The sequence below is a fragment of the Cantharellus anzutake genome (assembly GCF_015039405.1).
Source record: "Cantharellus anzutake strain C23 chromosome Unknown EI90scaffold_52, whole genome shotgun sequence".
In the NCBI taxonomy this organism is placed as follows: Eukaryota; Fungi; Basidiomycota; class Agaricomycetes; order Cantharellales; family Hydnaceae; genus Cantharellus; species Cantharellus anzutake.
This window is the reverse complement of record NW_024067002.1, coordinates 536,568-553,965: the sequence shown is the minus strand read 5'-3', so window position 1 is coordinate 553,965 and position 17,398 is coordinate 536,568. Positions and strand designations below refer to the sequence as shown.

The following is a 17,398-nucleotide window of genomic DNA, read 5'->3' as shown; positions in this document are numbered from 1 at the left end:
TCAAATAAATTGAGGCTTACGATCCTCAGTAGCTTGCGTGGCCGCTTCGACGGTCTGGTCGATGCCACCAGGTTGGTCCGTCGTATCCCAGATTTCTTTGACATGCTCATAGCGAAGCCAGCGGTCGCTAGGCGTAAACCACCAAGAAGCAATAGCCATCACGGTGACAACGCCAAAGATCACCCCAGCCTGTAGAGGTGAAGGGATCATTATCATGCTGTTGGCGTGCAAAATGGGTACGTTCGAAACTTACATAGTTGAGGTTTTGGGCCGTGACGGGAAATACGAAAGGCGAAACCATGACCTATCAACGAAACAAGGCTGAGCACCATTTCACGCAAGACCCTGATGACCCAAGGTGAAAAAAAGGTGGAAAGGGGCTCCAAACTCACTGCAACAACTAGAGCATTGAACAGAACTGCGGACAGATAAAATGGAACCTTCAACCTTCCCAAATTGAACTTAGTCGATTTGAAATGGTTTCTCGTCTGCGTTAGTCTCAAGAGAGAAATAAGCCCATACGCCGCGATAGTGGGTACGGCCCCCGCGGAGACGAGCGAAGTAAACGCAACGTTACTGGGGAGAATGGTACAGAGCAACACGGCTCCAAAGACAAACATAACAATGACAGCATTTCGGGGTTGACCCTCTGGTGTGACGCGCCCTACCCACCACGATCCTGGGAGGACACCGTCCCTGGCAATGGCGAAGATGAGTCGGGAGGCGGCTACAATGGCTATGCTCGTGTTCTAGTGCGGAAACATGATGATAAGGTGGGCATTGGGCGGAGGACTTGAATACCATGAAATCGACACTTACTATAATGAGTCCCAACACCGCGATAATCGTCATGACCACTCCACCACCCTTCCCCAACGCTAGCACATAAACCTGAACAAAAGGCTGAGGCGCATAAAACTCAAACCACTTCTCAATCGGAGGAGTGCAAAACAAGTAGAGGATGATTGTTGCAAAACTGAAGAAACCCGTAGCAAATGCACTGCTGAGGATCCCTCTTGCAGCGACAATGCTGGCATTTTTGGTCTCTTCGGCTATATGGCCGGACGCGTCGAAGCCCGTGAGTGTTCCAGCGGTGAAGAGGAAGGAGAGAATCCAATTCCATGCAGGCGGGGCTCCGGTCCCGTTATCTATGTAGGAAAGTGTGACAAAGTCGAAGGCGGGCAAAACAAGTCCAACACTCACACGTCGTAAGAAAGGCGTCGTGTGCAGAACGGAACCCATATGTCTTGACCACTCCAATCGGAAGCCAAATCATGTTCAGCAAAAAATCGACTGCCATTAGTCCCAGGCTAAACTTGAACACGCGGGAGTACCAGCGAGCTGCAGTAATCATCAGGCGGGAGTCCGAATGAGATCAGCTTGCCCAATCAGCTTCGAAAGAACCACGTACGAGGAAGGAAGTTCATCGAGATAGCCAATAGGAAGAATGCCTCTGATACAGCCCAAACCAAGGCCCTCCATTTGATGTTGGTCGGGTCGATGCCTCCAGGATAGTTGATCTCGAACACAGTGAGCAATGACAATAGAAAATTGGCCGTAGTCTTGCGTCGTAACCACAGCCTCCATCAGACCTCGGTCTTCGATAGCAATGAATTACTTACTTGGCAATTCCCGGCAGCAAAGGTCATCCATGCGGAAGCGGCCCAGAATGACACTACGAAGGCGACGAAACGGGCATATTTTGGTCCGGCTGCTTCGGCGGCCCAGATGTAGATGGAGCCGCTGAGCGGAAGAGCAGAGCAAATCTCAGCGAGGACAGCTGCCGTGATGAACATAAAGATCATCGTGATTATGTACGAGGACCTGAGAGAGTGATAAGTCGAGATCGATGTTCTAAGTGAGTTACAAGTGCGCATACCATACAGCTGCAGGACCTCCCGCAATGACTCCGAGGAAGAAAAAGGATCTGTCACGTACGTCGGACGGCTCAGACAGAGGCGACAAGGTATAAGGTTTTGTCATCACCTAACACCACCGATAAAATTAAGTGCACAAAAGCTCGCAGCAAAACTCTCCAGCTGATGCCATGTACGATGAAGAGTCTGCAACAGGCAATGAGCGAAGCGCACCCCAAAAGCGAGAGAGGTCATTTCATCTCTCACCGACTTGTATCCTAGGGATTTCTTGAAGCGGGAAAAAAAAGGAAGGTCAGTAAATGAAGACTAGAACCACTTCCCCCAACCCAACCGTAAGTCAGGCGAAGGAAGTGGTTTATTGTATAGAGGACGTGGGCCACACGGTTGGCTTCCCTCCGCAGATTTCGATCTGATCAGGTAACTCGCGGTATGATCTCAATCCGGCACTGCTCGTCACCACGACACCTTCACTCCTGGAGGTCGACACCCTGCTTCTGTAACGACCCAACCAGATAGTCGATAGATATGCAGGCGATAAGGTGAAGAAGGTGAAAAGCACACCCGGATACCCGCAGCCAAAAATGACTCCCACGGAAGGAGGAGGACGTTACCGTTACACATCGCGATGGCTGATGAACGACTCTGCGGAGCAATGGCTGAACAAGCAGATATTGACTGCTAGCTGGAACGACGATGCCATCCGTGTTGCACTCGATAGGAGAGAGGTTAGAATCACCAGTTGAAGTTCGTCTTGGTCAGTCGGCTCAGAGTCAGATGGAGATTTAAAAGCCGATTCTTGAGAGGTAGCCATCTTGGTTGAAGATGAGAAAGAGGGATCCTCCCCCTCAAATATATGTAGCAATTTGTTGTTCACATGGACCTGGCCGGGCCGGCCCGGAGGGTGCGCTATCATCCGAGAAACAGAGTTCGCATCACGCAAACTTTTGCCCCCCGTACCACGATGGCCAGGGTATCCATCGAATCCATATTCCGGGTGCTCTGGATTTGCTGACTATTCAAACAGCGTTCCAGGAGCGTCATTCACCCCTCCGATCATACTCCATACATAGTGGTCATGATCGATCATTCATAATCACTAGGACAGATAAGCAACGCACGCCTGGTACCTGGCCTGTGTGCTGTCCACTATTACCTGTAGCAAGAGGGCGGGCTCGACAGAGCAATCTTATTGACTTGGCAGGGCTCAAGGGGGTCCATATTGAAAAGATGTGAAAAGTTAACGCATCACAACAAGTGTGACTTCGAGACGAGAATGTGTGTGTCAGACAGACTAGGTGTGAAAGAGAAAGGAAAAGCAGCTGCGAAAAAAAAATGAGGCAAGGATGGAATTGCAAATGTCGAAAACAAGGTGAAAGGCCCAGGAGCGAAAGCGAAATCGAATCAGTTTCCTTTGCAGATCGCAGACAATTGACAGTGATGTTACAAGTGATTGTGAGGGAGCGCGAATGTGGAGGGACAAACAGCAGTAGTGAACGACATGATATGATCGAATAATTAGTTTGTGCATGTAGGCGTTTACCAAGGTAAGAATCAATAAAATATGGGTGTTACAAAATAAATCAGAGTTGTCGCGCAACTTGCTTAAGGTTGGCAAAGAGTTCCTGCAGCACCAAAAGGAATCAGAACGGTATCTAGCCATGAGGCATGCGAAAATCGGGACGTGCCTTGCTCAGCTCTTCATCGTTCTCAGGCTTCGTTCCTTCTAACGTACGCATGTATCGTAGGAGTTGCAGCATATTTTTTTGCGTCATGATAGATTCATCTTCCCTCAGCAGTGGTGACTTTTGTGGAGGGGTCGACGGCAGCGGTATGGCAGAAGGTAGGTCCGTACCTACATCAGGGTAGTCAATATCGTGAAGATGAATCAATAGCTTTGGGAAGACACCCACTCCCTTCAACCCAGGCCTGCGAAAGCAGCTCTGGTATCGACCCCCTCTTTTTCGGGTCACGAACGAGGCACATTTTCACCGAATTGATGACATCTTGTGACACCTTTGTCGCCAAATGCTCAAGTCTGATGTCAGGCTTATCTGCTCCACCTAGCTTGAGCGGGGCTGTATACTCGGGATACTCAATGATGTGATTTGGATCCGGGATAGCCTTCATCTTCGGGTATAATCCTAAAGAGTGGAAGGGTGGGCGCCCGTACACCATCTATGGCAATCTCCAAATTAGCTAACGACGGGACACTTGAGCAGTAAATTCTATTCACTTGATAGAGAATGCAGCCTAACGACCAGACGTCACTTGCCCGTCCAAGCTTCATGACCTTCTTCCCATCGGTTCGCTGAGTATCCTCTATGGCCTCGGGACTCATGTAATTTACGGTCCCAATTTGCTGATCACGCTGTATATTGGTAGTGTCATTCGCGATAGCTTTTGCAATACCAAAGTCGATCAGTTTCAGAACACCTTTGACCATGACGAAGTTGGCAGGTTTGAGATCAGAATGGACAATTTTCTCCTCGTGAATAACATGCACAGCTTGCAGCATCTGCGGAGGCCGGTCAGGGAAGAGTTTGGCCGAACGCGAATAGGCTACATACCTGCCGCCATGCACATGCAACTTGAGGTTGATAGAACTTCTCGCCAACACGTTGTGCCAACAGTGTAGCGAAATCTATCTCACCACATTCCAGGACCTTATATCATGACATCAAGAGACTGATCTTCATCCGCGCAAAGTGAACCTACCAGCATGATCGTATTTTTCCTCACATTACTCTCGAAGTCGATAAGCTTGATGATCCCAGGTTGACCATTTAAACGATTCAAAAGCTGAATCTCATTCTGGTACCCCTGTATGGTTTCGGCATCGGCTCGCTCTAAAGTAACCCGCTTGATTGCATAAATATCATTGTTCTCGTCAAGAACCCGATAGACTCGCGATGAGCCGCCGCGACCAACACATTGAAGCTTCGTGTATGTCTTCTTTCGGACCTGTGATAGCAATTGTCAGAAATACGGAATTGCAAGCATCTTTCACTCACATAGAGAATGCGTCTGGCCTGGGCTGCTTGAAGAGCGCCGCGCTGCTCAGTTAATGTCCCACCAGGAGGCGGAGGTGCCGGCCTGTCAGCACTGACGCCAGCTTGAGGTTTCGAAGGCTTTTGTTCCCTCGCTGCCAGAGGTGCGGCCTTAGCAGCCTCGGTGTTCTTCGCAGCAATGGCCTCCTGTTCCGCCAACTTATCGGCTTCCCCTTTCTCAAGTCGTTCGCGTTCACGTTCCTGTTGTTCACGCAGCTCCTTTTCGCGCTCCCTGTCACGATCGTGACCCTCGAGCTCTCGCTCGTGCACAGGTTGAGATTGGGCGACGCGCTGTTCTCCCGGTTCACCCTCACTTTCCCATCGACCCTTGGCAAATAACCGATCCTTATCGAGAGGCGCCGAACGAATAAACGTAGGAAGTGGTGGGATATCCTTGTCCAACATATGTCGCTCGCGATCCCTTGGAGCACGACCATCCCACAGGGAGGCATTGGCGACCCGATTCTCCTTGCCAAGAACGTTGTGGGGGCCAAAGCTTGAATGTGTTTGGGGAGAAGGAGCTGTGGGACTCCTTTTATGGCGAATGTCGACAGGACTGACCTTCCCCATTCGATCATAGCCATACCGCGAGGAACCCAGTCTATTACTTTGTGAGTCAGAAACTAACCGAAGACCATTGGCCATCCGGGCAACGGAGTTGCCCGAAAGAGGCTCAATGGACGAGCGGACGGTCGCAAGCGCCTGGCCCCCGTGTGTCACGGAACGCTGGTGACCAGGCTCGCCGGTGGAGACTGCACCCGCCTGAGTCTTAATCCCGCGGTAGGGTGGGATGGGCGGAATTGGGGGGTAACCTGATGGAGGAGTTGGCATCTTCGGAGCTACGTCAGGGGATGACCTGGAAGACGACGACTCGTCAGCGTCAGGCTCCTTACGTTTTTGACGCTGAATCGTTGTATCGGTCGGGACTGAGACATGGACGGTCAGATAACCACCTGGAGCCCCATGTCGCCTCCACTCACTGTTGGGAGACGGCTGAGATGTCTCTTCGTCTGACATCAAAACCAAATCTTGCAAGTTTTGCAATTCTTTTTCATAGTTGTGATCAGGGTGCGCGGGAGATCCCTCCCTATCAAACAAGTCACTATCCGAGTGAGAACTGTGAGTGCGGACAGAAGCATTCAACTCCTTCCCATCAAGTGCTGTGGTTCGGGGGACGGCCAAGCGGCTAGCAGAGGTAGATGAGGGTAGGACACGGGATTGATACGAGGAATGCGGCAATTGGCGGGGAACCGGGGGGATGTCGCTCCCTGGGCTGCTCCCACTCGATGACGGTGTTGAAGCATTTTCCGCAACAAGGTAACGGTTTGTTAACAATGACTGGGGCTGAGTACCACCAGTGGAGCGGTATGTGCGTGATGCTGCTACTGGAGTAACATAGGGCCTACGGATAGCCGACGACGTGAGCGCCTTGGGAACTGGGGGAAGCACGTTGTTCTGCATATGTTATGACAATGTTAGAAAGTGTCCAAGATATGGGCAATATGTTATCCCCACGTTGGATTCTTGTGCAGAGTCTAAGGGAGATCCCTCGCGATTTGGAGCTGGTTTATCTCCTCCCTCGCCCCACGAACCAGGGATGCGAGGACGTGATGGAACGGTTACGGAACGCTTGAATGAGCGACGAGGGGCAATCTCAGGTGATGTATTGGAGCTTGATTGGTTGTTTGGGGACGTGGAAGAGCGTGAACTAAACCCGTCGAGAGATGGGCGGGATGCTGGTGAGTCAGAGTCGGCGATGACCCATTCTCGGAGTCCATCTTCCACGTCTTCGTCTCCTTCGAGCGAGTTTTTTCTTAACCCATCAATGAAGTCAGGCAATCTAGGACGCAAAAGGCCAGGACCCGCGCGCGCTGAGCCTACATCGGACGCAGACGCAGACCTGACAAATGACACGGATGTCAGAGCAGTGGAACTTGAACGTTGACGCGTTGGGCGTGTAGCTTTCTTAATTGGGGACATTTCCTCTAAAGATGCAGATACAGCATGATAAGGAGAAGGGCCATTGACATCGTAACGCGCTTGGTATGCGACCGACGCCATCGAGCGCAAGAGGATTGCGAAAGTCTGGAGAGCTGAAGACCAAAATTGCGCGAAGTCGTGTTTGAGTCAACAAGTGTAAATAACCGACGACGAACAAGAGGCAACCCAATTCAATTGAACCACGGCCCGGAGATAGCCAGTAGTCAAACTAGGCTAATCTGACTGGCATGCCAAATCAGCCTGGAGAGGAACAGCTTGTAGACCATGCGACTGAGCATTCCCCCTTGAACTCTGGAGACAGGTCGTCGCAATGAGCGGAGTTACGCGCAGTCGGCAGAGGCTAGCTCGTCCTCCGAACACCCCAGTTGCTTATCGCATCAATGTCGGAGCAGCTCGTGATCGCATCCTCGCAGTAACCATGCTCCGGATCGAGGCTCCTGCACCACAGATGGCCCGCTATATAACATCAAACAAATCTCAAACGAGTTCATTATCTTTCTCTTCGTAGGAAATCACACTGAATTGATCCCCACCATGGTGGTGTATTGAACGTGTTGATAAAACAACAGTCGACAGCTGACTCGGAGGCGGCGCTGCGAAGGGGCATAATTACAAGGTTTCATGGCGTTGGGGCGGGACCAATGCTTTTGTCGTAACTTAGCGACCTTACACCTTTATTCTGTTACTCGCTTTGACCACTTGTCTGTTTTGCATGGGTGTATAACAGTCAACGCGCTAGGTCAGATCGAGAGCACGATGTCTAACAACGACTCCGATGTCGTGCTCAGATCTCAACAGAAGGGAACTATGCTGAAAGTGTTGGAATATCAACGCTCATCGACAACAGCCGAGCTGCAGCGTGGATTGGGGAGTTTTTATTTTAACTTAATATCGTCGTGACTAACAACGACTATACCTTTTTGTTTCAGAGTCGCGGTACCACGCGCTCCCAATTTACTTTGTCTTATATCGCCAGTTGTCACTGGCAATCGCTTTAAGCGATATTGGCTCCAGTCGTATAAGTTACGCTGGACGCCGTAATTTTTCTCCCTCCCTCAGTTCTCCATTTCGAGACTGAGGTGATACCATTTCTTTTCTATCTGTGTTTGCGCATAACTCATTGTATTTTCATGTTATAGTTACGCGCGATAGGTGAAAATATTAATACTAGTTCTCCATTTCGAGACTGAGTTACGCGCGATAGCTCCTATTTCATTAGAAAGCAATCAGATGCGAAGATTATTCCAGTGACATATGCCAAATGGCTTGTCAGTTGGGCCGCTGTCCTAATCGTGACAGGCACTTCCGAGCCAGGGACCTGGTTCTCGATATTTGTTACCCCGCGGTCGCGTGACAACGCAACAGTACGGCTCTAGCACTCGTGTCTACAGTGAGTTTACAAGTAGGGATCGTCAGGGCAGGAGAAAGAAAAAGGTGGGTGGAGCCAAATGCACTGAGAGTGGCGCGTATCGCTTCCTTGAGACATAGACAGTGACTTAGGAGTCTCAACGGATCCTGTCAGCGTGTCATGTTCTGCGCCAGATTCGTTTTAGTCCAACCCGACATTACGGGGCACAGCAGGGACACTGAACAATACTTTTTGTCATCGACATACAGGTGAGTCGGGACACCATACAGGCCAGATTGACTCTTACACGGGCCCTGACCCTTAGCTTAGCCAACTTTCGAGTTTCGGTTTTTAAAGGCTCTCATATCTTCAACCCTGACGTCCGATTGTCAGCTAGAATCCTGGAATAGGCGGGTCTGTCGTCATCAATCGTCTGGCACTGATTCGGCGGGTGTACGTTGCACGTAAATTCAGACCCATTGATATTATGTATATAATAGAGAAGAGTACGCTACTTGCTATTTCTTGCTTTGTTTTGCTAATGGCTGAGACCAATTAGGGTGTCCTCGGATGAGTCTTTGCCAACAAGACTGACGAAAGCTCACAGCAGATCCGGCCAAAGTCTTCGCGTGCTCTCGTTTTTTGCTAATTGGACTTTCAATGCAGCTCTACAATGTTCATCTGTTGCAAGCTGCACTGAATTTCTTCGACAGTCGGTGAGTACTTGGCGTCTACATTCTGGTAACGGTAATGAATATCAGGTTGTCGCGCAGGTCTCTTCATTCTCATTATTGGTTATTTAACGTGGAACCATCATGTAGCTTCATCGAAGTTGTTCGAATCTGATCCTCCAGACCCTCTTCTCCGACCGGGTCCAAGACTCCTCGGAGACTTCTTCGCTATTCTATCAGCTGTCTTCTACGCGACATACACTCAAAGTGCCAAATAGGAGATGAATCCCGCATCGATATGAAGTTATTCTTGGGCAGTGAAGCCTCCCCCGAAATCCGAAACTTCCTTTGGAAGCTGACCCATGATTGCCTCAAAATCGGTGACTCCTGGAAGAAAATCCCAGGGTTCGAACGTCTCACATCTTATTCGAGTGCCCCCTCAGCCATGGCGAATGGGCATGGTCTACCGCCAAGGCGATATGCAATCGCAGAAAAACCACACGGCCCACTAACCTCGACATCTCTCATATCATGTGATGGCTGCCCCGATCACTAAGTTAAAAGACAACAACGGAATCTCGAAGAAAGGAGAGACTAGACTTTACCGAATTGTAATCCTAGAATGCGCGTGGCAAGTTTGGAAAGCGAGAAGAGTTGTAAATCCCGACCACCCGCAAACCACACTAAGAGAAATAAAAAAAAACGCCCTGAGAGCCAGCCTCAACGACGAACTCCAACAGGATATCGCCCTAACAAACCGCAAGAAATACGGCCGGGAGGCCTTACTGGCCAAACCGGTCCTGCTTACCTGGAGCAGAAACCTACATGACTGCCGGTCAACTGGCACCGGGGTTTTTTAGTGGGTAACCGGACCGTGACCGGGGACGGGAGCCCCGGCATATTCCCCTGCCATTCCCTGGGATCCTACTTCCCTACACAAACCCCAAATACATGTTTGTGTATCGCGAAAGCTACTGGGAACCCACCAAAAAAAAAGTTATTCCTCGACTATGCGCATGCATGACACACGTTGTGTTATTTACTGTAAGGGTCCTGTCGAACTTGCGCCATTATATTCACGTACATAATTGAATGATTACGTCACGCCCCCGCAAGCTAAGAACCGAAGTTCTCTTCTCAGTCTTCAAAGTCTTCCAGTTCGCGACAGCTGCATGCTCTATGGACAGTCGTCCATCCCAGCTATCACCTACTGGCACAGGTGGATCCCTGCCGGGACGCACACACCGTAGTTCTTCCACTAGTGATGCCAGTAGACTGGCCTCTCCGAGATATTTTCAAGGCATCCTCATCTTGCTAGCGGTCGTGCTTCTATGGGTGGCCTCAAATTTTGTCACGCAGGTTGTACACAATCTCGCGCCTTCCGCTTCCGAGTGAACTTATTGTCTTCCCCGTTCACAACCAGAATGTATTCGATGATGGGTTCCAGAAACCATTCTTGTTGGTGCTTCTGCAATGTTTTATTTTGACTGCATGTCTGAACTTTAGAGCAGTTTAACATATCTAAGTATTTCGGGATTCTCAGTTTATCTAATTCCCCTGCTCTTCGAGAGAAAGTCACCATCCCAATCATCGTGAGTGCCTTTCATACGTCACGGGTATTCCCTCAATGAACTGATGCCAGGGTCTCGGCTCTAAGTGATGCGGACTACCAGCCTCTCCCAATGGACGGACAACTCCTCCCCAGTTCAAAATCACCGTCTCAACTTTCTCGTCAGGAGACGGCTGATCTCGCAAAGGTTTTCTGCATTCTGTGGTTCCTAGCATGCTGGACCTTCAATTCCTCGTTGCAATTCACTTCGGTCGCCAGTTGCTCTATCCTTGCTTCAACAAGCGGTTGGTTCTTAACACCTCTCTCGGAAGGCAACTGATTGCAGGATTCGCCATTTGATATCCTCACGAGCAGGACTCATTACCCTAATCGTTGGACGGATCTTCAATGTGGAGACTTTTTCCTTCACTCGACTCGGTACAGTGATTGCCTGGTGAGCTCCTAATAACGGCGCGTCCCATCTTGCTGACTCCTTGGAAGCTTTATTGGAGTTACATTGGTCTCCCTATCTGACTCTGGGCCCTCGCTTTCACCAAACACAGCCTCGACCTTATCCTCGTCCACAGTCCCCAGCGGACGCAACCCCATCTTGGGTGACTTCCTGGCATTCTTGTCGACAGTCTTCTATGCACTCTACGTGACTCTGATCAAGGTTCGGGTTGGTGACGAGTCTCGCATCAACATGAGATTATTCTTCGGATACGTTGGTATCTACAATCTCGTAACCCTCTGGATTTTGGGTATCATACTTCATTTAATGGGCATTGAGCCGTTCGCACTGCCGGAGACGAGACGACAATGGTGTGCTATCGTTACAAATGTGAGGAGAGTTTCACGTTTTATTGGCGCCTATGACGTGGTGCTCATGTCCACTCCTTCTATTCTCAGACCATCATTAACGTATTAGCCGACTTCCTTTACGTGATAGCCTTGCTGAAGACCACCCCGCTGATCGTCACTGTCGGATTAAGTCCTCACAGGACCGTTCGCCTTGCTTGGGGATTTCATTTTCACTAGGGTCAACACACGAGGGCAGGTCATACTTGGCTCATCGATCATTGTGAGTAGTTTTGTCATTCTGGGGATGGAGGATGCTATGAAGGCGAGGCGGAAGGGGTTAGGTGAAAACGTTCCGCACGTCGAGGATGGGGCATTAGATGCATTGCAGAGATAGAATGTTAATATTCTAATTCCCGAGGGTTATGTTATTAATAATTGAGTGCCGAGCATCAACTTCCACCACTGATGATCCAAATATAGTCCCCCGGTCTGGTATCTTGGCTCGGGATATTCAAGAAGCGGAGTGGTGCAAGGAGTGTAAGTAGATTCATCAGAAGTGTCTACCACTTCAGGCCTGGACAGAGTCTAAAGTATGGGATCCGGCGCTCCCAGAATTCGGACTCTCTGGACAAATAACAATACATTAAGGGTGCCAATAAGGTACATGATTATCTTCAGAAGCATGAGCATGAGCATGAGCATGCATTTCAGGAAGAAGGGATATGATCATACAAAATGCATGTGTTCCTGGTTCGAGGCATTACGACGAAGTTGAGGGGAAAAACCACCGGACAGCCTTCCATGTTATCCAGAACCCAATAAAAAATGACACCACCAGTACTATCATTCGGAGCTGTGAGATTCCCCCAGCGCCACCAAAAGCGCGGGTGGCATTCCGGCCTGATTGGGAAAGCCCAGAAGCAAAAGACGAGAGATAATCTCTCTGGAGAACGAGTTAGCACCATGTGAGCTATATGTATGCATCAGAGATACGTACTGTCCCATCCAGCTCACGATTCTGACGCTCCGCGTCATCATGTATGTCTATTGTGATCTGAGCTGCAATGGGCAGTCATTTCGCTTGACAAGAGTTGTTCTCTCACCCCTCGCAGAGTCCTGAGTTTAGAGTGTAGTGCATCTAGCTGCTCATCGTTTTGTTGCTCGTAGGTTCTGCTTGCAGACGTAGCCATGGATGATGAATTTGCGTTTGTACCTCAAAGCGTCACGTTCTGAATCCAACAGATTAGCGGAGTTGGCCGAATTTAGTGGACCGCCTCGTTCTATCTGTCGTCCACGCAACGTCTCAATCTCCGATGTTTCTGCTCCGTTCACTTGGGATGTGGCGTCCCTGTTCACCTTTAATGACTGCTGTTTACCACCAGCTGATGGTGCAGCGATTCCGAATTTCTTTTCATGCTACAAGCTTCCCAATGGTTTCGAACTAAATTGAGGGATTTTGCCCCAATCGCTCCAGGCTTTAGCTTCCATGGGCATCTTCGTCCTGACCCTCCCTGCCCATATGAATTTCTTGGTGGCTTTGACCGTGAAAGATTGGTGAAAGGCGAGAAGTATTCGAATACCTCGAATGCATAGTTTCAACTTTCTATCTCAATCACGTCAATAATGGAGGCACGACCGAAGATGCTACCTACTGTGATTCCAAACAAACCCGCACCAGACCTCGAGGTGCCGAAGGCGAAGTTCAAATGGCTCGCTTCTCCGATGCATTAATCATTTTGTCATTTCTGTTGCGTTCCATATTCATCCACTGCCCACCCCTTGTGGGCAGGTTACAGAACTTGCTGGTCTGGTTTTGGAATTCGAAGATCAATTAGTTGGGGGATGGACGACGAAGACCTGATCACCCCCTGCACCTTCAACTCGAACTGTGGGTGACGTATATCGCATCATTATATTAGGGGAGACAGGGGTCCGATGGTGCTAGGGATAATGGTGGCATTCGTGGTTCCCAATAATGCGCGTGTAGTTTAGAGGGATAAATAAAGCAGGATGCCATTATCTTGTATGGAAAAGGCTGAGCATTTTTCTAGTGCGCCTTCGCACCTTATTTGAATTTCATCTATTCTAAAACAGTCCTCCGATATAAGGGTATGTAGCGCTTCAAGCTGGTAACCGAACCAAATTAATTGGGGAACGACAGGCACATGACCGAGGTAGCGCGTGCACAACTTGAATCGATCTCAAAATGGCCTCGAGTCCAGTTTCATTATCTCTCAAATCGGCCGTGAAGCTCTCCTCAGGTAAGCATATGACCTCGGGTCAAGAGGTCAGCTCAACAGAACTAGTCGAGCAGGATTCATGTTACCAATGCTGGGGTTTGGTGTGTATCAGAATACAGGCCCCACTTGCCTTGAGTCATGCCTCGAGGCGCTGAAGGCGGGCTACCGGTATGTTATTCCACATCACGGAATACTAACCATAGAGATAGCTGTTATTAAGGCACATAGATTCCGCTGTTGTCTATCGAAACGAAAGGGAGGTCGGCCAAGCAGTCCGTCAATCCGGCGTTAACCGCGACGACATATCTATAAGTCAGTTCCATGAAAGCCATAGTATCGATATGACGATGCTGATGACTCCAATTATACGGCCGTTCGCCCTTAGCTACCAAAATAACCACCAGATATGCTGGCTACGAGAGCACGGCCAAAATGGTAGATGAATCATTGAAAAAGTTTGGGTTCGGTACGTTCATGGCCATCGAGATCAACGAGTGCTACAGTGATCATCACTGGTTTCCACGCAGAATATATCGACCTCTATCTCATACACGACCCTTATTCCGGAAAAACTAAACGACTAGAGACTTATAGGGCACTCCTAGCTGCCCAGAAAGCAGGGAAAATCCGTTCTGTTGGCGTCTCGAACTAGTATGTTTGACTGTGCTGGAAGAAAACTGATCTGAGTTCGCACGTTCCAGCGGCGTCCACCATCTGGAGGAAATTAGAAATGAAGGCCTCCCTGCACCAAGCGTGAATCAAATCGAGGTGATGATTATCAATTATGTGGCCAATCTTAGGAGTGCATTGACAGGAGGCGATTATCAGTTGCATCCGTTCTGTCAGCAAAAGCCTATAGCAGAATACTGTGCAGTGAACGGAATCGCGATAGAAGCATATTCTCCACTCGTGCGAGGTGTGGCAAAGGACCAAACCGTACTTCAAGTAGCAAATGAGGCGAGTCCTGGCCCACTCGTTCTCGTGAGATTGGTTGCTGATATGCAACATGCAGGTCGGAAAGTCCCCTTTCCTTGTCTACATCCGATGGTCACTGCAAAGAGGGTGAGATTTGTAATTTCCCCATTCATTCTCTTCCCCTGAAATCCAGGTTGAATGTCGGGCATGACACGCAGCTTTATCCCATTGCCCAAAACAGCAACTCCATCCAGGATCGTGGAAAACGCTAGCGTGTTTAATTTCGAGTTGAGCGAGGAGCAAATGGCAGCGTTGAATGCACTAGACAAAGGAAGGGAAGGCGCTGTGACTTGGAATCCTGTTGATGCTCCATAGGGACCGGAATCTCTGCGTAAGAACTAGAACGCGCGAATCTTATCGCACCCTTACCCGAATATCAGAGCTGTGCAGCTGTAGTCGTTGCTAATGCGCCAATGATTTGGGATGATAGCGGACAGGAGGTGGCGTTGCTAATCTCTATAGCGAGACTGCCTAGTTCATTGAGAATACACGCATCAGGTATGCAACTAGCCAATCCGCTTGCAAGAGCATCAGCAACTTCCTAACTCTCTTGTGGAGATTTCTCCTGTCATGTTAGTGTGTTGACATTTCTAGCAATTGTGACTCCTTAAGGGGAATGTTGACCGCGGTCATGAGGTCGCAACAGCTTCGGGCACTCCGCCGCGCCCCGGTAAGAATTGTAGGTTGCTATAGTCTACCATTGACAACTAGAAGATGAACTTGACAGCGGATGAGGTAGCGCATTTCCGCATAGAAGCCCCTCGACTCGAAGACGCGAAAATCATAACAGGGGGCGCGTCTTCTCATATTTGGCGCGTGTGACAAGCTTGAGTGCATCAATTAGGAACGAATGGGGGGGTAAGAATCGGGGCGAGAAGCTGTGTCTGAGATTTAAACGTCAGAAAGGAAAGTATTGATGTTGGTTGACTACTTCGGCGCTTCCCGTCTCCTGTCAAGCTGAGAAAAAGACCTCGTTAAGGTCCTGCCCTTCCTAGAGGCTATCAACCTACCAACCAGACTCTGAACCTTCCAGGTGTCTTTTGGTATAACGTTTGACCCTTTATGGAGAACTACGTTAAGCTCGAGAAGGTTGGAGAGGGTACGTCTTACTCTGCCACTCAGGTGGTTGCAGCTGAACAATACGTTATCCCCCATCCTCCTTCCACTCCTACAACATCGCGTCCGTAACGCAGGGACTTACGGAGTCGTATACAAAGCTAAAGATGTCAATACTGGAAAGATTGTTGCACTCAAGAAAATTCGGCTGGAAGCGGAGGATGAAGGCGTACCCAGCACTGCAATCCGAGAGATATCGTTACTGAAAGAGCTTGACGATGACAATATCGTTCGGTATGTCCACTGATATCTCTCGATCCCTGATTCTCATATCTGGAACATCCCGATCGACCGCGACTTACTCCAGGCTACTGAACATCGTTCATTCCGATACAAAACTCTATCTTGTTTTCGAGTTTCTTGACCTGGACTTGAAGCGGTATATGGATGCCTTCACAAAACAAAATGAGATGCTTGAACTCTCCACCGTCAAGGTGAGCACCGGTACAGTCAATTGCTCCGTCCCATAGATGAGCAGCCCACCAAACAACAACGTCCCTAATCACCACACAACCTACCCGTTTTTTCGCCGCGCAGAAATTCACTATGCAACTCTTGTTGGGACTTCACTACTGTCACGCGCATCGTATATTGCACCGCGACCTCAAACCCCAAAATCTTCTTATTGATGCGGAGGGGAACCTGAAACTGGCGGACTTCGGGTTGGCGCGAGCATTCGGCATCCCGCTAAGGACATATACGCATGAGGTTCGCTCCAAATCCCCTCTCCGATCCCACTGTATGACCTTGTGATCGGCCAGGTTGTCACATTATGGTACCGTGCCCCCGAGGTTCTTCTTGGCTCGAGGCATTATTCAACAGCAATCGACATGTGGTCTGTGGGCTGCATCATGGCCGAGATGGTCATGTCAGGCACTCCACTGTTCCCAGGCGATTCGGAGATTGACCAGATCTTCAAGATTTTCAAGTAAGGTCCAAAATTCAACGAAATATCCTGAATCATGCTATCCCTGTCAGGATTCTTGGGACCCCTCATGAGTCAACGTGGCCTGGAGTTTCCCAGCTGCCCGATTTCAAACCAACGTTCCCTCAGTGGAGTGGGATAGATTTGGGTGAAGCTGTTCACGAAATAGATCGTGTTGGGGCTGACTTGCTGCATGTATGTCGTCATCCTGCTATGAATGGCGTGTAATCTGGCCATCAATTGACTTCATGGTTGTTGGCAGTCATTCCTCGTGTATGATACTGCAAGCCGCATGTCTGGTATGTCATAATTCCTCCCCCGTTCCTCTGGTAACTGACTATTCAAAGCTAAACGAGCGCAGAAGCACCCCTGGTTTGGTAACATGGAATTATAGCTCGCCAATGATACCAGCAGCAGGTTACAGGAACGTATACTGCTTTGACGATATGTGTTTCCGTCCTACATTTTCCGTAGTAACCAGTGTCAACCCGTCCGTATCTCCCGTTTTTTGTGCTATTCCACCTTCCCTTACCAAAGAATTATCGATTCTCTATTTGTCTCTATCATACTGTTTTGACACTTCATTGTTCTTGCTTGGTGGGCATTGTTTCTAACTTTCTATCACCTTTCCTGCATTTATATTACTATGCTACAACCCGATGCTTGTAACGGCTCTATCCCTTTCATGACATTCTCATTGTGTGGTTACTCCGTTGGCCCACCAAGGCGACCTTGGCTGACATCCTTAGGGTGCAAGCGTGCTGTCGGAGATATTACTCCCATATGCATGTCAGACCTAACAGTGATCGAGTGCAAGCGTAGATGGTGACGAAGGGAAGAAAGCGAAT

The 17,398-nt window shown here is 49.3% G+C and overlaps 6 protein-coding genes across 6 annotated transcripts; 3 read left to right on the top strand and 3 right to left on the bottom strand.

The window, feature by feature from the left end:
* EI90DRAFT_2932335 (amino acid/polyamine transporter I) lies at positions 1 to 2,111 on the bottom strand (the record flags this gene model as incomplete). The annotated part of the gene is made up of 9 exons (XM_039055069.1): positions 1 to 189; positions 254 to 304; positions 393 to 749; positions 820 to 1,148; positions 1,204 to 1,341; positions 1,412 to 1,562; positions 1,623 to 1,824; positions 1,880 to 1,927; positions 1,987 to 2,111. The coding sequence occupies 9 exons, from the start codon at positions 2,109 to 2,111 to the stop codon at positions 1 to 3; spliced, it is 1,590 nt and encodes a 529-aa protein (XP_038912324.1).
* Positions 2,112 to 3,188: 1,077 nt separating this feature from the next.
* On the bottom strand, positions 3,189 to 5,623 carry EI90DRAFT_2143871 (kinase-like domain-containing protein). The gene is made up of 7 exons (XM_039052629.1): positions 5,486 to 5,623; positions 4,889 to 5,420; positions 4,593 to 4,838; positions 4,445 to 4,540; positions 4,111 to 4,392; positions 3,788 to 4,052; positions 3,189 to 3,729 (listed from the first exon to the last, which is right to left on the bottom strand). Exons 1-7 carry the CDS (start codon positions 5,506 to 5,508, stop codon positions 3,530 to 3,532), a joined length of 1,644 nt encoding a protein of 547 aa, XP_038912323.1. The 5' UTR covers positions 5,509 to 5,623; the 3' UTR covers positions 3,189 to 3,529.
* Positions 5,624 to 10,406: 4,783 nt separating this feature from the next.
* Positions 10,407 to 11,709, top strand: EI90DRAFT_2143248 (uncharacterized protein). The gene is made up of 5 exons (XM_039052628.1): positions 10,407 to 10,536; positions 10,602 to 10,798; positions 10,869 to 10,947; positions 10,995 to 11,334; positions 11,403 to 11,709. Exons 2-5 carry the CDS (start codon positions 10,627 to 10,629, stop codon positions 11,529 to 11,531), a joined length of 720 nt encoding a protein of 239 aa, XP_038912322.1. The 5' UTR covers positions 10,407 to 10,536; positions 10,602 to 10,626; the 3' UTR covers positions 11,532 to 11,709.
* A 9-nt stretch (positions 11,710 to 11,718) lies between these two features.
* On the bottom strand, positions 11,719 to 12,520 carry EI90DRAFT_2999943 (uncharacterized protein). The gene is made up of 4 exons (XM_039056301.1): positions 12,398 to 12,520; positions 12,292 to 12,348; positions 12,027 to 12,237; positions 11,719 to 11,966 (listed from the first exon to the last, which is right to left on the bottom strand). The coding sequence occupies exons 1-3, from the start codon at positions 12,482 to 12,484 to the stop codon at positions 12,055 to 12,057; spliced, it is 327 nt and encodes a 108-aa protein (XP_038912321.1). The 5' UTR covers positions 12,485 to 12,520; the 3' UTR covers positions 11,719 to 11,966; positions 12,027 to 12,054.
* A 980-nt stretch (positions 12,521 to 13,500) lies between these two features.
* Positions 13,501 to 14,824, top strand: EI90DRAFT_3146684 (NADP-dependent oxidoreductase domain-containing protein; the record flags this gene model as incomplete). The annotated part of the gene is made up of 9 exons (XM_039065446.1): positions 13,501 to 13,555; positions 13,609 to 13,702; positions 13,755 to 13,846; positions 13,920 to 14,000; positions 14,062 to 14,185; positions 14,236 to 14,302; positions 14,363 to 14,479; positions 14,547 to 14,596; positions 14,668 to 14,824. The coding sequence occupies 9 exons, from the start codon at positions 13,501 to 13,503 to the stop codon at positions 14,822 to 14,824; spliced, it is 837 nt and encodes a 278-aa protein (XP_038912320.1).
* Positions 14,825 to 15,234: 410 nt separating this feature from the next.
* EI90DRAFT_3072919 (Pkinase-domain-containing protein) lies at positions 15,235 to 17,055 on the top strand. Its single transcript, XM_039061409.1, has 8 exons — positions 15,235 to 15,608; positions 15,703 to 15,859; positions 15,933 to 16,059; positions 16,163 to 16,333; positions 16,387 to 16,553; positions 16,604 to 16,745; positions 16,813 to 16,849; positions 16,898 to 17,055. Exons 1-8 carry the CDS (start codon positions 15,572 to 15,574, stop codon positions 16,942 to 16,944), a joined length of 885 nt encoding a protein of 294 aa, XP_038912319.1. The 5' UTR covers positions 15,235 to 15,571; the 3' UTR covers positions 16,945 to 17,055.
* The last annotated feature ends 343 nt before the right edge of the window (positions 17,056 to 17,398 follow it).

What these genes read in the sequence shown, in the direction of transcription:
- EI90DRAFT_2143871 (XM_039052629.1), bottom strand. Translation starts at nt 5,508, where the DNA reads ATGGCTATGATCGAATGGGGAAG. An exon ending in TTGCATGTGCATGGCGGCAG is followed by an intron (nt 4,393 to 4,444) that starts GTATGTAGCCTA and finishes CGGCCTCCGCAG; the next exon opens with ATGCTGCAAGCTGTGCATGT. An exon ending in GCAGGCCTGGGTTGAAGGGA is followed by an intron (nt 3,730 to 3,787) that starts GTGGGTGTCTTC and finishes ACCCTGATGTAG; the next exon opens with GTACGGACCTACCTTCTGCC.
- EI90DRAFT_2143248 (XM_039052628.1), top strand. Translation starts at nt 10,627, where the DNA reads ATGGACGGACAACTCCTCCCCAGTTCAAAATCACCGTCTCAACTTTCT. An exon ending in CTCGGTACAGTGATTGCCTG is followed by an intron (nt 10,948 to 10,994) that starts GTGAGCTCCTAA and finishes ACTCCTTGGAAG; the next exon opens with CTTTATTGGAGTTACATTGG. An exon ending in GGTGTGCTATCGTTACAAAT is followed by an intron (nt 11,335 to 11,402) that starts GTGAGGAGAGTT and finishes TTCTATTCTCAG; the next exon opens with ACCATCATTAACGTATTAGC.
- EI90DRAFT_2999943 (XM_039056301.1), bottom strand. Translation starts at nt 12,484, where the DNA reads ATGGCTACGTCTGCAAGCAGAACCTACGAGCAACAAAACGATGAGCAG. An exon ending in AACTCAGGACTCTGCGAGGG is followed by an intron (nt 12,349 to 12,397) that starts GTGAGAGAACAA and finishes ATTGCAGCTCAG; the next exon opens with ATCACAATAGACATACATGA. An exon ending in ATCGTGAGCTGGATGGGACA is followed by an intron (nt 12,238 to 12,291) that starts GTACGTATCTCT and finishes CTCGTTCTCCAG; the next exon opens with AGAGATTATCTCTCGTCTTT.
- EI90DRAFT_3072919 (XM_039061409.1), top strand. Translation starts at nt 15,572, where the DNA reads ATGGAGAACTACGTTAAGCTCGAGAAGGTTGGAGAGG. An exon ending in GCTCGAGAAGGTTGGAGAGG is followed by an intron (nt 15,609 to 15,702) that starts GTACGTCTTACT and finishes TCCGTAACGCAG; the next exon opens with GGACTTACGGAGTCGTATAC. An exon ending in TTGGGGCTGACTTGCTGCAT is followed by an intron (nt 16,746 to 16,812) that starts GTATGTCGTCAT and finishes GGTTGTTGGCAG; the next exon opens with TCATTCCTCGTGTATGATAC.